The 17907-nt window shown below is 31.5% G+C and overlaps 1 protein-coding gene across 3 annotated transcripts in view; it reads right to left on the bottom strand.

The window, feature by feature from the left end:
- LOC123316455 (putative inorganic phosphate cotransporter) overlaps window positions 1-14239 on the bottom strand; it is a 35385-nt gene extending 21146 nt beyond the window's left edge. Inside the window, exon 1 of one of the 3 annotated variants that reach the window (XM_044902520.1) lies at window positions 14050-14239. In XM_044902520.1, coding sequence (XP_044758455.1) covers window positions 14050-14197 — 148 coding nt within the window. In that variant the 5' untranslated portion in view covers window positions 14198-14239. Of the gene's footprint in view, window positions 1-2731; window positions 3208-14049 lie in introns of those variants that run through there. The other 2 variants (XM_044902523.1, XM_044902522.1) reach the window with 2 other exon arrangements.
- Between the last annotated feature and the right edge of the window lie 3668 nt (window positions 14240-17907).

Below are 17907 nucleotides of genomic sequence, written 5' to 3'. Positions count from 1 at the left end.
TCATCTCCGATGAATATGAAATAGATCATTGGAAACGTTGCAGATAACTCAAAAATCACCCACCTGATTTTCTTAAAGGCAGATTACATCTCGACTCTCGAGTGGACTAATTCACTCTGAACCATACAATAATCACCATGAACTTTTCAGGTTTCGGCGGGTAGGTATATAAACCGTACGAAATTTAAATGAGCTTGACCAAAATTTTAACCACCACGTAAAGAGGTTGATATAATCTTCCTGAAATTATGATGCACGAATATAATAAAAAGTAATTTTCCTGTGTAATTGTAGCGTTCATAAAGGTGTATAACAATTTCCTGACTGTAAAGAACTTAACGGTGCTCCTTGTTGAGACTTCAATCGAATGCAAATTGTTAATACTTTAATAATCCACCAGTATCATCTTTGTCAGTAATTTAATAAAATACCTGTTCGCTTCGATCAATTTTTTCCGTTTTTTTCTTAGTGATTACTTCATCGAGTATGACCTACTTCGTAAAATCTTCATGTGTTTCATTATGTATCATACAAAAAGTTACTACCCTCTTTTATGAAAAAGTAGGTGGATTTTCATCTTGTTACAAAGGATTATAACTGTCTATCTAACACAAGAACATCAATTACAATAAATTCAATGTAATCAAAGAGGGTATCCCAACTAGTTGAGAACAAGTCAAAAAATTGCTTTTCCCAAAACTGTATGGACTCGATAATTTTGTCTGAAGGGGTCCTGTGTAGTAATTGCACTACCTTTAATCACCCCCTGTCGTCAAAAGCTACCTTTTGTAAATTTTGAATTGAAAATTTGGGTCGGATATTACATTATTTCGAAGGTCCTCTCAGATGATCGTACATGTGTTCTGATATACAGGATGGGCAAAATTCGTTGTCTTCTGAGAGGATCTCAAGAACTATAGCAGCTAGAAGAAAACGGATGACACATTTCCGAGCTCATTTTCGGAGAAACAAAGAATGGTGAAAACCGCAGCCTCCTACAATACTTCGTTTTTGAGTTTGACAATTTCGAAAAGTTCTCATAACTTTTTTATCTTTGAAGTTACAGATCTGAAACTTGAACCTTCTAAATGACTTTTTCACGTAAAATCCACTGATAAGCTCAAAATATTTTTTTCATTTCGAATCATTAGGTGAACTTTTATTTTTTTAAATGCTAACTTTTATTGAATTTGATATTTTTGAATTGGAAAAAAATGTTTTGTCAGTAGATTCTACGTAAGAAACTGCCTAAGGAGGTTTAAGTTTCAGATCTGTAACTTCAAAAACAAAAAAGTTATGAGAACTTTTCGGAATCATCGAAATTTCAATTTTTGTTTATAACTCGAAATCTAAAAATGATTTCTGTTTTCAGATTTGGATTAGTCACGAAAAAGGAGGTTGAGAATGTGTCATCCGTTTTCTTCTAGCTGCTATAGTTCTCGAGATCCCCTCAGTAGACAACGAATTTTGCCCACCCTGTACTTTGATTGATCGTAATAGAAAACTTGTATTTTGGATATGTCAGTTTGCTGGAATACTCTGATATCGAAATGAATTATTGGTATACGATTCACTCAGATGAATTTATTGGTTTTTGTTTTCAATCAAACTGTAAAAACACATAGATGGACATACTTCAGACCTTTTTATTATTATGTGTGTCATTTGATCAACAATCCCCTTAAGAAAATGGATAGGGATAGGGTTTTTTAAGCAACCATTTATTAATATAGATATTATGAAATTGATGAACTTATTGAATTCAAATTTCATTTTTTATATATGTCAATGACCTACACTTTAGCTAAATCGATCATTATCGATGTTTTTGAACACTTCAAAACATAAACACTTTAAAACATAAAGCAGAGGGAAGGTTTAACCTCAAAATAAGTAAAAATGAAAATTCTGGTACCAAAAGTTAGGTTAGCCATTTAAAAAGCTCAACTACCATCCACCCCTATTAGAGAATGCATAAGAAACTCCTCAATTGTACATAAAAAGTGTAATTTGGAATTAAAATAGATCCTTTCGAGATCTTTTGTTCAAAATACTAAATACCGAATAGGTATATGAATTTTGTAAGTGGAAATTCAATTTCAATAAGTTCAATCGATTCATCCATAAATATTTAAAAGAAGTAATTTGTAATGATCGATTTGTAGAAAATAATTATATGTCTTGTGTTTAATAAAAATAGTAGTAGGTACTTGAAAAACAATTTCAAATGCAAAAGCCACTTTTTCTAAACTAGATTTCGAATGTTTGAATCTGAAAGAAGAAATTTATGGCGAAACTTGAAATTCACCAAATAATTATTTGTAAATATGAATCGAGAAGAGTTTATTTGGACGCGTCAATATTTATGTTTATATTCATCTATAAAAATAATAAACAAACAATTTCCGATTCAATAAATATTTTAAATAATTATGATTGGGAAGGAAGAAAAAAAAAATATAGGGATTTTCAGTGATAGGCAGAAATCAGGAGGGTTGATATCGAAATAGTCAGAAATTGAGATTTGTGGTTAAGATATTGTTTCTTTTCATCTGATCGGATCGGTGAAATAATGTAACTGAATATTGCTGTTTTATATTAGGTTATTATAACGAGACCGATATATTTGAATCATCATTGCCATGTTCTCTCATTTCAAAATAAGAAAAGATTCAAAATAGAAATAAAAAAATTAGGAAAAAAATAAAAGAAATGTAATAAATGAATATACCATCGGGTTTTAAGTCATCTTCTTTCTTGTGAGATTCAACATCTTTCTTCGTGATGGTGAAGATTTGTTTGTGAACCATTGTTGAAGCGAAAGTCAATAATCCAGTAGTCAGTCAACGACAACACCTTGACAAAGTTAATAATTTTCCTTCAGAAGTCGTACCACATATCCGAACACAAAAATCCGCGGACTGAAGAATTGTTATTTGATACTGACAGTATTATATCAGATTGTCCCGAAGATAATATCAACGTCTACTTTGGGGGGAGTGAATACTTGCACTCCACTATATTGACACGATTTTTATTGGTTCAACCACTCTGTACTTCCTTGAACAAAAACAATTCACGATCGCTGGCGCTCAGCGTACTTTTGAAGGTTGAGTTCACCGAGTTTCTATTAGGTATTCAATCGAACATATAACCGTAACTGATAGTGTAAAGTAACCTTTAGCGATATTTACCGGAGATATGTTTCTGTGGAGAATGTTCCCACTAATGAACCTCGAATTCGAATTCGTAATCATTTTAGCAGTCGCAGTCTATAAACGCAAAATGCCAAACAGAAATTCATTATTTCTACGAACTTACTTGCTCATTTGAGACAAAATTGAAACCCTAAAAAATCTCTGGCGGTTTTGCCGGCACGCCGCAAACTATGAAAGTGTCACCCCCAAACTCTGAAATGAAATCAAGTCAACTGATGAATAAAAAAATATAAATAAGAACTAAAAAAACACATTTTACTGTTTAATTATAATAAACCTTGGAACTCAAATTAGTGTGAATGAATCTTTCAAAAAAGCAAGAAATACTTCGTACAAAATGTAAAGTACCAATCCGAAAAAATTCTTAAAAATAATGAAGGAATGATCACGTTTTAACAGGGAAGCAATGAATACAATAATAAGAATTAATTCAGGTGCATACCACCCTCCCATATAAATATCAACAAGATTCACGATCTGAATTGAACTAGCCATGGTCAGCATCTGCTCTTCTTCGGTGGAATGTTCTCCATTTAGTTGTCCTGACGATGGCAAATTGGCTAGTTCAATTCAGATCGTAACTCTTGTTAATATTCATATCGGCGGGTGGTATGCATCTGAATGAATTCTTATTCTTTTCAAAAATGTTTGCTGACACATGTCTCAAAAATACCTGATTTAAAATAATCCGTAAAAATATTTATCGAAATATTTTTAGATTTCATTCATGAGAGGTATCGGTAACACCAAACCAGGAAAATCGTTCTTAGTAGACCCCCTAACAAGCTGATTAAGAAATGTTTGTACTTTATTCCACTTATTTGCTGTTGAACTTTTTTCTTAAATTAAGAATTTTAGTTGTTTTTTTTGTTTTTTCTCATTTGCACACAGAAATCCAGACGAAGCTTCATCGAATATCACTGTCAGTGTATTTTGCAACGAGATACCATTCCAGATTTGTTGCAATTCAAATTTCATAATGTTTCATTCTTGATTTTTATTAACAACATATTTCGGGTTTTTGTCTCGTACAAATATTTTAACAGTAGATTCTTGGGGTCAAAAGACACACTTTTTTTTCTATTCTATTTTTTCCGATTCGGCCCTGATAAAAAGATATAGCCATTTCAAATTTTCATGATGAGCATCAGAATAACTAGCTTTAATCTGTGACCCTACACATCTGTGGATCTTTTGAACAGAGTTGTATTCAGCCAAAGTTCCCAATTTTTCAAATATCACAGATACTTTTTAATTTTTGAACATCAAATTACTCGAAGACGAAGAATATTTTATTTTATAAAACGTTCAAACATTCATTAGGTAGCGTCTAACCATAGAGTATTTAATCCATGGATTTAATACTCAAAGGTCTAACTCAGTTTCAAGAGTTAGGTTCATTGAATTTTTGGTATTTTTATGGTACGTAATGGTCCTAATGAGAAAACTGGAAGACGTGGGTGATATCTTGTATTCGGAGAAGATTCATTAAATAAATGAAAAACTATATTCCGAAATTCATTTCATTTGATAAAACCGTTTGTGAGATAAAAATAATTTTTTTATGGTTTTTCCACAGCCTGTATCTTTCAAACCGAGCCAATTCGAAAAAAAAAGTTTCTTTTTACTTCGAGAATCTACTGTTAAAATATTTGCATGAGTCAAAGATTAACCCTGTATACTACTGAAAAATGATTTGAAAAATGAATTAAATGAAATTCGTCATAATTTTGCAGTTTACTCAACTCATAATGTCATGCCACACGTGTTCTCACAGAAACTACTAGAAGGCATATACATGGTATAAGTGAATCATTACGAAAAAAATATTGTGAGACTTTCATATAATTTTTTTTAAGCAGCTCCCAAGCAATGGCACAGAAAACGCAATTAAATTCAACTAGTGGACGGCTAATACTGACATTATAGGGGAACAACAATACTTTATTTAAGTGTCTTCTTGTTCCCATCTATTTCTCTATTTCATTACTGCCAGTTTTCGTGTTTCTAAGTAAAACTATAAATTGCCATTTTTAGGGAATTGTCCTCAAGCAAAAGCTGCTCGAATAAAAAACTATATCAAAGACCCTCACTACTTTTGATAAGGAATCCCCCTCTTAATTTTTTCCTAACTATGCATTCACGAAAATTGGAAAATTGCATGATTGGGAATAAGCAGAAAAAAATCTGCAACACTGAACATTAACACGGTCATTAAATAAAAATAATCACAACCCAATCCATTCCATTCAGTCACATACTTAATTGAAATTTAACACACTAGAAATATTCTCGGTGTCCACTATGTAAACAATTAGATTTTATGAATGGAAACAGATTGGAAATCCCAAAACCATCAATGTTACTCGCAATTCAATAATCACGTCATTAGCAGTTTGTTATAATTTAAATTTAATCAATTCACATTATTCACGAGCTTTCATAGTGAATTAACACAATTGAGTACCGTCAGAAATTTTAGTGTGATGAAACCCATTGTCATTCAACTAGAAGAGCAAGTAATGATTTTTTTTTATTCTAGTAATTTTTTTAGGAATATGAGTTTGTCGCCGTTGAAAATTGAATAAAATAATTCTAATCCTTCGATTGTTAGAAATATAACAGTGAATGAGATCTATGATTCAAAGGAGATCTATAATTTATATTTAAAAAATTAAAAATATTAGATAAAGAACAGCGTTCACGATTATGGTCAAAAACCTTATTTACCAAGAAACAATAATTTTTGAATTAATGTGTTAGCCTGTATGTTACCGTAATTTTTTTTAATTCCGAAAGTAGCACAATAAAAAAACTTTCTAGAATTTTTAATAATTTTTTTCATTTTTCAAACATTTTCTTTAGGGAAGTTTTTATTCTCTAGTTGTATGATCGTCACCGAAATATTTTCACTGAACATTTGAAGATACAATAATCATTTAATTATAAATTAACGAATAAATTCCAGAATAAATATTGCTTTCCTTGAAAAAATTAGGAAAATGTTTGGTGTGCTCGTAATATCAAATATGAAAATCTCTCTCCATCGCCCTAGCAAGGGGATAGGGTTGAAAAAACGCTATTTTTGATTTTATCTGAAAAAAATAAAAATGGCAGCAATTAACAAAAATTTCATACGAATTTCGAAATGTAATGGATCAAATTTTTTTATATTTCTTAAAAACCTTGCGTTTCATGGAAAAATTTCGAGAAACAAGAAAATTTCTGAACTTAATGGGCTTTCTAACGGTTTAAAACTTTTCAAAGAATTCAAATAATCAAAGATTATAGAGTTAGGTACTCTATACTCTATAATCTTTGCAAATAATGGTAATAAATAACGCCTTATGTCTAGCGGTCCAAAGACATTGTGTCCCAGTAAAAAGGGTATCCATCGCCAAAATAGGTAGCATTATCGCATTATCCCATAATTTCCATATGGTAAAACTGTGTACCTGTGTGATTTTCGTGTAACCGGAATCTGAGATAAAACGAAAAAAACTATTTTTAAGGGCCGTAACTCCAGCAAATGTCTAAAATATACATAGGTTCCTAATTTCCTCTCGAGAGTCTGCGAACAATTTTTATTCATTAATTTCGGGATAACCTATAAAGGTTGGGATTATTGATTCAGAAACCCTGTGTATTAATTATCTTATCTTAGATGTAGGTGCAAGGGCAGAAAGAATAATAAGTCACTGATATAAATGTGATGGCATTTTACCCATGCTCTTAAAATAATTATGACGAATTCTAATACAATATATACTTATAGAGGATGATCTTGAGCTATACTGTCTTCGGTCATTGTGAATCACTGAAAAATTTCAATCCGGTGATAATAAAAATCAATATTGATCGCTTCCCATGGTTCAAGATCTATTCATTTTTTACTCAATTGTGAAAAAAAATCTCATACAATATGTCATTCATCGGATCAATTTCAAGTGATAAATAATAAATTGCACTTTTTGAGCCTTGTAACGATTGAATATCTGATTATTTGGAATCGTGATAATGGTTAGTCTGAATAAAGCAGGTGTCTGATAAAAGTCGATGAAAACAATAAATTATATCGTTCAGTGGACGTACTTGATGACCAAATGGAATATAAGAAATGCCCTAGAAAAAATTCTACGCTTGGTAAATTATCATGTGGTTTGAAGGAATATTAAAATTGGGAAAAATAATGTTTTATGATATTAAAATGTTAATTGATCAGTCTGTGAGCTTATGACAATTCATGAATACGAGTATAAATATAAAAGGTTATTTTTATAAATATCATCTTACCATTAATTTATTTAGCTTTCTGGTGCTTTCATAGGTATTTACTATTCTATTAAGTATATTATTTATTTGTCAAATAATTCGTGTTTAGTTTAGCTGGCTAAACAAGTGCTACCACAGCCCATCAGATGAAAATGTAGAAGTTGATGAAAGAGAAGAAAAGTATTGGCAAGGCATTAGGGGCATTTAGGAAAATACTCATAAAAAGAATGGAACTATTAACACCATGCTTTTTTGTATGAATTTAACATATTTTTAATAGCAGAAAAAAATTCTATTGACAAGTTGAGAAATCGAGAATGAGCATAATTTTGTTTCTACTGTGTCTCAACGAATTCTTATTAGCGAATCCAAAAATCTAAACACCTGATGACAAAACTTTAGAGGAACACAGGGAAAACTGTACTATCAATGGTTACCTTTTATCCTGTTATTATTCATAATTCGACAAGGGAATTAAATGAGCAGAAGAAGACTTCTTCATATAAAATACCAAGAGCCAAATTCTGAATAAACACAGTGTGAATCTTTGACTCGTACAAAAATTTTAACTGTAGATTCTTGAGGTCATAAGAAACACTTTTTCCTATACCATTTTGTCCGATTGGATTGGGACCTGATAAAAAGATATAGCCATTTTAAGTTTTCAGAATCAGCTATGCCACCCCTGGAAAAACGAAATTACTGTCAGAATAACTATACTGCATTCACATTTATTTTAGCAGTCGGTTGGCCATGAAATAATTTTCTCAAGTTGTAACTAAAACGTAGTAAGGTTGGCACTCATGAAATGTCGTTAATGCCATAACGCCGTTGCCACAACTTATATCAATTAATATTACGAAAATGCCGAAAGTGATTGAAAAAAGAGACAGGGTTTCAGAAAGTGCTATTTAGAATTCAGGTGCGCTCATTCAAATAGTTATACCCTGATATTCTAAAATTCAATGTAAGAAAATAGAGAATTTATATAAAATGTTTCATCTGAATCTAAACGACTTATATTTCAGCTGAATATTCCCACAATCAGAAAAATTGTGAATAAAGAGGACGACAAAGAATTTCCTTCTATTGGGAGAGCCAAAAAAGTGGTGGCATTTGAGAATTTTATGTTTAGGTGAAAATGCGAAAAGTTTACTACAGGATTTTCGATGAATGTCATCGTAGAATAAGTTTCATTTGACTTGTCCTATACATTTCAAATGTCTTAAGGTACCAATAAATACCTAATTATTATTATTATATCAATGCATTAAGATGAACAGCCACAAATACGCCTTTTACTTAAATTGATGCAATTGATACGCGCCAGTTGTCCTGCTAATTGTTTATTCATGTGAACTTTTTGTTCAAAGGTGAAGTTCATCTTGATTGAAACTTCCTTTAATTTCTTTTACTTATATTGATGCAAGATGATTTTTGTTGAAGAATTTAACATTCTTGTAGTTATTTGTTAATTCCTTCGGGAGATGCCAGATACCCATTCCCAACCACTGCAACATATGCATTTCCTCTTCGGGTTAATCTTTTTGAAATCTGCAACTGATGTAACGTATTCAAACTTTAGCCAAAGAACATAACGAACATTAACTCTCCTCAAGCTAGTGCATATTATGACATTATACTGATCTCTTGTATTTTCCATGCAAATAACTGGATTTGGTATGCCTTCAATCAGTTTGTAAAAACTTCAATTATGTTCGTCACATATTTTTCGAAGAGATTCGACATTGTGATAAAATACGTAATAACAGAAACTTTTACGTAGAACGGGCAACATAGCGTTTATTTAAAACCCAAAAATGTTTTGACAAGCGGCATAACCCCACATTTTGGTATGGTACTATACAGAGTGAAATGTGCGTCAAAGTTCCATGGCCAACCGAGTACTAAAATAAAAGTGAATGGAGTACAGCTAAATCTGTGACACTACGCATCTCTATAATAATAATAATAATAGATATTTTAAACGGAGTTGCATGGCAGCCAAATTACCCAATTTTCCAAATTTCACAAATCCTTTTTAATTTTTGAACATCAAATTACTCGAAAATGGCGCTTTACAAGGGAAAATATGGAGAATACTTTCATTTTACAAAACGTTCAAATATTCATTATAATATCGTCCAACTTAGTTTCAAGAGTAGGGTGCTTTGAATTTCTGGTATAACCTAAGTTTAGCAGGCAAATCTTAAGTTTATGCTCACACCTATCTTTAGCCCTAACAGATATAGGTACATATCTGCTATCATGCATTTCGATCGCAATGATAATGAGGAAGTGCGTGTCTTTTGCTTCCTGGTGAAGACATGTGAGCTGGATGTTGTATTTCGGTAGAATTTTTGTGTTGAAGGTAAGGTCAATACCAGAAGTTTGTTGATCTTCCTGATAAGGATGAGTTCGTGTGTCAAGTTACGAACTTAGAATGCAATCCTATGCCATAATTCTCATTGCTACAACGAATATAGGATCCGAAAACAGCAACGTTGAAGGATCTTGCGATGGTCATCTTGACCTATTGCTAATTCAGGTGATGTCGATTCATTCACCTTTTATTCTTATTCAAACAAAGTAGGTACCTACTCTGCTAATGGGAGAATTAGGTATATTTTTTATTCATGGAAATTTTATAGCATATATCTCATTCATTCAACATTACTGAAGAAAGGATATATCAAACTGATTATTATTTTTTTCATTTATTTATTTAACTATAGGGGGAGAGTCGAGGTAAAAATATATAATGATAAATGTAAAACAAAACCATAAAGGTAAATTTTGATGCGTGTAAATGTTTAAAAAAAGAAGAAATAATAACAATTATCCTATTCGAAATTTTTGGTCTTCCAGATAATACCTACTAAAATAGTACCTACTGTACATGTACCAATTTTGTGTTCGTCCGCAAATGATGAATGCTTATTTTATAATTTCTTACACCCACGAAGAATTCAACCGACATCATTTAGTTATTATTTGAGCAAGACAAAACTTCAACTTTGAGCTAACAGAAATTTTCGTGGTTTATTTTTTTCTAGATACGTAGATTCCTCAATATTCGGGCGTCGGCGTCGATCAACTCAAGTTTGGAACTGAGGAAAAACACATATTTCATGCATAAAAAGGAAAACCAATGTACCTTGGTCACGCCATAACTTGAAAATGATTCAACTGAATTTCATTTATTTTTTTTTGAGTTTTTCTGTACTTTACCGATGATTTTCAAGTTGAGAAAATTTTAAAATATTGTTTTCGCGTATGAAAACAATAATTTACGTTGATGATGAATTCTATGTCAGTATATTATGACAGAAAAACTTCTGTCGAATCTGTTGGTGAAAATATGATAATAATAATAAATTGAAAATAATAAAGAAATAAACATGAAATAAAGATATTTTTCAGCTTTTAGGTTCAGTCGCGATTCAATTGAAGATACTAAATTAAGGAATAGAAAATATACAAATCATATCCATATGGAAGTATTAAATAAGGACGTATGAATATTGACATTGAGTAACAACATCAGTTCAATAATACTCAATGGTGATACGAAATTAAGAATTAAATAATTCCTATTAACGTGCGTTCAAAAAAATTTGTCGTCAAGTGGGCTATCGAATTTTGAACGATATTTCGTGTCTAAACGTAATTCTTAGCTTTTGCTGTACTATTTTTCAGTTTAACTGTCAAGTTAGAAGTTGTCATTTTGGATTGTTGTTGAATTAAAATCATCAGGAAATTATAAAGATGGTTTTTACGGGCGTGTAAAAATCATTTATTATTGAATCCTACGTCAAAATTGGGGAGAAAATAGAAGGATAGTGGAAATATTCTTTAATATTCCAACGACATTCCCAATGTATATCCCAATGTTGCTGAAAGAATCAATCTTTCTAAAATCTGTTTTGCGATGCGTTGATGGAACAGGTATGTTCAAGCAAAAAAAAGTAGTGGTCTATCAAAGAAGAAAACCTCAGAGCAATAATTAAAATAGAGATTAAAGACAGAAGCTCCACGAACATCTGTTGGGGTTTTATCTCAAGTGGCTGTAGTATCTGTAGGCATATTTTATGCCACACGATTTTGAATGAAAGACATCAGTTTGTTTTGATAAAGATTGACATGTTAACAGCAAATTAATTAATTACCTATCCTTGTAGCATCAAAAAAAAATTGGAGTTCGGTTTGCATCGAACAATGACAAAATGACCTTTTTTCTTTTACGGAATTTCAACAGTTGAACGTTATGAATACGGAGAAAGCATCATTGCTTTTTCATAGCTGAATTGAATTTTGATAAATTGTCCTATATTTATTTTCATATAATTCAGTTCTTTAGTTTAGTCATGGAATCGTGGATGTTCAGGAACGACCAAATCAATTCGATATTTATGAAGAATTAATATAAACATATTGAGATTCTCACTGCGCTTTATTCATATTACTGAAATAGGTAGAACCTTTTTACAAAAAAAAAATAGTATATAACATTACTAGCAAGGTATTGTAACTGACGAGCCGCAGGCGAGTCAGTTACCTCCTTGAGCCAGTAAAACCCGTTACCTTGCGTGTATTGTTTTATATTTTACTAGCTGACCCGGCAAACCTAGTTTTGCCATTTAAATTATTTCTAGGGTAGATAATAATAACTAACTCATCGTGATTGTGTGACAATGTGGATGATATTCCATAAACAAAAATGTGTCGAAAACCTATAAGTACTCTATGATTGCTCGATTGGTCGTAAGAAAAAGGAATGCCTTTTTTTCTGTTCTGTACATTTTTTTTTGGGAATATTTTGTTATGTAAACCTTGCCCTAACAATAATAAACACAACAAAAAAAGAATTGTCCAATTTGGTGCGATCGTTTGAACAATAAAGCATTTTGAAGTAAACCATAGATCCTCTTTTATTAATATAGATTTGTTTCTCATTTGTAAAAAGGTTAGATAAATTCCAAAAAAATCTCATTAATTTGTCGCAAATGTCGTAAGCTATGGAAGCGTTGCCATGAACATGTCTGTTTATTTTTCTTTACATTTGTTTTGGCGAAACGAAAATGAATGTACCAAAAGAAATTATTGAGGCAGCCAGCAGTGTAGCTTCAAGTTTATTACCTGCAAATTCAGCTTCAAGGTACGAGCGAAAATACGACGACTTCAAAAAGTGGCAAAACAAAAATAGTGTGATTGGGGTAACTGAAGATGTTTTGTTGGTCTACTTGAATCAACTATCAGCTAGATTCAGCCCTAATACTTTATGGGAAAAATGGTCTATGCTGAAAAGCTGCTTGGAAATAAAAGAAAATGCCCCTGTTCGCAGGTTTGTTATGTTTATTATTTGTTTATTGAAAAATATGACCTTTAGTTGTCATTTGCAGATTTCAAAAGGTAATAGCGTTTCTGAAACGAAAAAATGAGCGTCATACGCCAAAAAAAGCCAAGATATTAAGAAAAGAAGAGGCTGAATAATTTCTTTTACATGCTCCTGATGACCAGTGATTGCTGGCGAAAATTGTAACAATATTTGGGATTTTTGGATGTTGTCGATGTGACGAAATTCTCTCCTTAAACATGAATGATGTAGAAGATATGGGAAAATACGTTATTGTGACATTGCGGCAAACAAAAAATTTAACAACAAGAAGATTCACCATAACCGATGATATATGACGATAAAACAAAATTTTCTAATGTAAATAATACTACTAATTCGTAAAAATTTTGCAAGTTAACTGTCAGTTTTACAAGTTAGTGACTTGATAAAATAAACTTTCTTGATTAATATTGTATTTTTGGAAACTGACGTTTACAAATGAGAAACAAATAAAACATAATACCACGATTCGTTCAAGATTCATGTCTCTAACGTATGAAAATAGTGGACATCGGTTAAAATTTTTACCAAGAATTTTTCTAACCGCCTCAGATTGTTTGGATTCTTCTGATCTGACTTCCATTGGAAGAAATGTTTTTAGCTCTTTGGGCGAAATTAACTTTTCCTTGGCAGTGCCTTTCCACTTTCCATACAAATGTATTTTCCATACGATGTATAGGTTAATATCATCATTGTTTACATTTTGGGAAGATGAAGTAATTCAAGAAAAGACCTACATTCAGACACCGAATATCAACGTTTAATATTTCATAGCCTACTTGACGACGAATTTTTTTGAACGCACATTACATTGGTTCAGGTTTAGTAGAAATAAGAATTCGAATATCATAATATTGAAGTTTATTTTCCATGAACCAGAAAATGACAAAGCTCATAACATGAAAGTTTGGAGTTAAGATCTATTTGTGTACTACATTTATGAACCTTTTAATTAATCAAACAGTGTCAAAACTTAACTGACTATGTGGAAAAATAAACTACCTACATACAATCCATCAACTTCTGAAAAAAATCATATCTACATTTATTTTAACCTTGGCTCGACGAACAATCCATGAAAACAAATTGTGGCACACAATTGGTGTTATCTCACCAATGTCTGTTTCCGATAAAGATGAAAATGATTCAATATCTATTTACCTTTGGGTCTGAGGGCAGCCTCTTGTTGAGACGATAAAACGTTAGAACTTCGAGCATATTCACTTCTATGGATGGTTATACTGTTGTAATTCCTATGTTTGGTATCACTGTGTCCTAACAAATATTCGGTATCACCTGGACTAACCATCTCGATATTTGTTCACGAAATATTTTTTTCACTAAACTAGCCGTCGTCTTGTTTGAGTTCGGACCTGTTCCCAACTGGCTCAAAAATAAAATAAGATAAAACTGAAGATATACTCTCAAAGAACGAATTTCACGCTCAATATTATATGTCATCACTGATAATTGTAGGTGATTGTTTACATAGTTTACGCAGTAACTGGGAGACTGATGGAATTTTATAGACGGTTTGGTTGAAAATAAAGGATTTATGCTTCTTTGAGAGACAAAATAGATTAGAATCTTTCATGGAAAAATACTCGGCCTTAATGGAATCTTCAACGAGGTCGTTAAAATATTATTTATGAAATATTCGGAGAATAATCTCTGTACTGTACTCAGCCTCGGTAAGTCTTTCATTCAGGCACAATCATGGTAGTGTTTCAGGTTTCAGCAATAATAATCAATTTTCTGTGCCGTTGTGTTCTTCGTTAATTCTCCAAAATGTTAGGCAAGACCCGGATATCTTATAGGTTATCTGTGATCGTTTTTGTTATAAGTTTGTTGGAAGTGAGTAAATAACATATAACTTTTGCCGGATTATCATTCTTTTGTAACTACACCATACACTTTAAATTTGGAAAATTCTTAGTAATGGAAACAGCTCAAAATAAAGTCAAAAAACGTTTTTCTAACTCGAAAGATGAAGAAAAATTAAGGAGTAAGAAGGTTGGCGACGTGTGTTCAATATTTTTCTGGCAATTGTACAGTCATACATAAACGAAAAGATTGTGTTCTCCCGAAACTAATCTGCTATGAAAACAAGCAGACCTAATCTTGATAGACAATATGATAGTCTTCAAAATTTTAATGACCACACCAACAATCCGACAAACATAATGATATGACTAACTTCGAAGATATCTGCAAAGTATTTCGTGTGGATAATTAGAAAATTTTTACAATGATGATATAATTATTTCCATTTACTCCCAACAGATTGTTGAATTTACCAGGATTATTCATGATATTTTGCATTCCTCTATAATTACCGATAAACAATAACGATGCTGTAATTTTTTGAGAAAATTTTATGCTTGGCAGACCCAAATAATATATCGGTATGATCGCGAATCCTTTTGAATCACCTGTTCGGTATTTGAACATTCCACATTCCTATGATATCATAAAAAAGAACACATTGATGTTGTACGCTAAAAGAACCCGAGATATCGCAAAACATCATTGTTCAATTTATCTTCCTGATTTGAAAAAGGAGAATGGCGTTCTTTTTTGTGCAGATTGGATTTGGAATTCTATTGGATCTCAGGATATCCAATATTTAAGTCACATTCGGTTAATTAAAAAAAAATTTTTTCTTGTTTTTCGAAATATGGTTGCCTGTATTTCCTGAATACTTACTATATATATACTTCTACAATTAGCTCTAACAAAACTTAACAATTTAATTCTTTTATAGCATTTATGATTTTTTTCGTATCAAAATTATATTGTTTTGTAACAAAAACTAGTGGAATCAAGATTAAATAAAGAATATTAAAATTTCTCATAAATCAAATTTTTTCCTGCAAATTTTTGCAATACTATGTCAAAATCAGAAGATTAATTTCGGACCGTCAGATGGCTTGACATTGATAGTATTTTCGAGTTCACATTGAATTACATCGAAGCTATTTTCATTTCCGATGTCAAAAAATACGTCGAATTCCAGGTATGCCTAATGAAGACATTTAGGATATAAGGAAAATTTGAATTATTTATAGACTTGGTCATAAAAATGAGAACCCCCTTCTCAAAGTCATACTCAGACTGAGATTAGATTTATAAGTACAACTTTTTTACATTTCATCAAGATATCAAGTGATTTATGCCTGTAATTCATCATAGGCATCTCTTTTCCAATTTATTTTTTCAAGATTCCGATTTTAGTGTTTTTGATTGTCTCTCACATTTTACATGGCTATCTATGTAAAAGCGAAAAAGCCTTTTTTAATTAAAAAAAAAAACAAAACAAAAATTTCAACACTTTTCAACGTTCAATTTTGAAATTACTTTCTTGAATCGTCAATCAAACCTATGCTAGGAAGAATGTTAAAACCTGAAATTCAATAAATTCCTGAATAATATTAGTATGAATAGGTACCTCCTCTATCCTCTTTTTTCAATATTAATTTTTCTGTTCAGAAAAGCAGAAAAAATTTGGAATTCCAAACAAGCGATACGCCCCTTCGTGTCAATTTTTGTAAATAAAAAGTTAATGCACTTTTGTTTGTTTACATCGAAGAACGAAGAATATTTTGGTGTTTCAACAAGAGTTTTCATAAAAAATATATCTTAATCTGTTGAAAATATTTTAATCTATCTCGTGACCCTGAGGAAAGTTTTAGTGAAGTTTTCATAATTTGCATCCTCTGAGCAAATCTTCGATAACGACTTTCTTGTGAAGATGTCAGTTTTTACTATTTTCCAAGATGAAATGAACTTTTAGTTAATATTTAAGGACATATGTATCTCGTCCTTATAGCACGCCAAAGGTTTTGTACATTTCAAATTGGTTACGAAGAATAGAAGGTGAATTAACTCACCTGGATATACCTATAACCTCAAAATGAAAGGATATACACATAAAACAAATCTGTTTCCCCCAGAGAGGACTTTTTCCACCTAGTAAGTTCATTCAATTCATTTAGAAAATCATTTCTATTTCTTGTTCAACCCGGACAAGTTTTCTTAGCATCAATGTTGCAATTTTAGCCATTTTATATAATGGAGAAGGCAAGATATCCTAGTTGTGGCTTTCCATATAATCAATTTCCTTCAATTATGATTGTGTAAAGAGCCAAAAGAAGTTTGGATTCAAAAAATAATGCTCTCTTCTATCAGCTGATTCAGAACATAGTCGAAATTTTTTTCATAAATACTAATATTTCATGACATTCATTGACCTAAAATTGATAATAATTAACACACTTGAATCCAGTTTTGACGACCAATATTCAGAATTGGGAAAAAACAACCATAAACTGAGAAAAAAGGATTTATTTGAAGAAAATCTCAAAATCCCCTTCAAAAATGACAATGACTGCATTAACTTTTTACTGCGAACTGTCATCACCGTGTCGCTGCAATCTACATTTGAATTCCAAATATCTGTTTCATAAAGCTTGATCGGGGAATCAACGATTAATTGACTGACACTCGATTTCTGGAACGAAATCATTGAAACCTATTCATTTCTGAATATATTGAAGAAGTAGTAATTGAGACTAATTGAATGGACTTATGAACATAATACTCTGATGCGAGAAGAATATTCTGAATGATCATGACTGAATTATCGATTGAAAACAAATTGACGTCTATTCGTCAATCAAGCGTTGATTCCCCGATCAAACTTCATGAAACCCGCGGTAATAGACGTCAATTTGTTTTTAATCGATAATTCAAAAAATCATTCTCGCATCAAATTATGATGTTCATACGTCCATTCAATTATTCTCAATTGCTACTTCTTCAATATATTCAGAAATGAAAATGTTCCAGTGATTTCGTTTTAGAAATCGTTGATCGGACAATCAAAGTTCTATGAAATCCGCTGTACCGCTGTTATAACTACTTCGGCAATATCTGATGATTACCTACCCATGGCATTATTATTAGCCGACGAAAAAGGAAGTTTAGATTTTTGGATTCCTCAATACAAACTCATTGAGC

This window comes from Coccinella septempunctata, chromosome 7 (assembly GCF_907165205.1).
Source record: "Coccinella septempunctata chromosome 7, icCocSept1.1, whole genome shotgun sequence".
Taxonomy (NCBI): domain Eukaryota; kingdom Metazoa; phylum Arthropoda; class Insecta; order Coleoptera; family Coccinellidae; genus Coccinella; species Coccinella septempunctata.
This window is presented reverse-complemented; position numbering and strand designations above follow the sequence as displayed.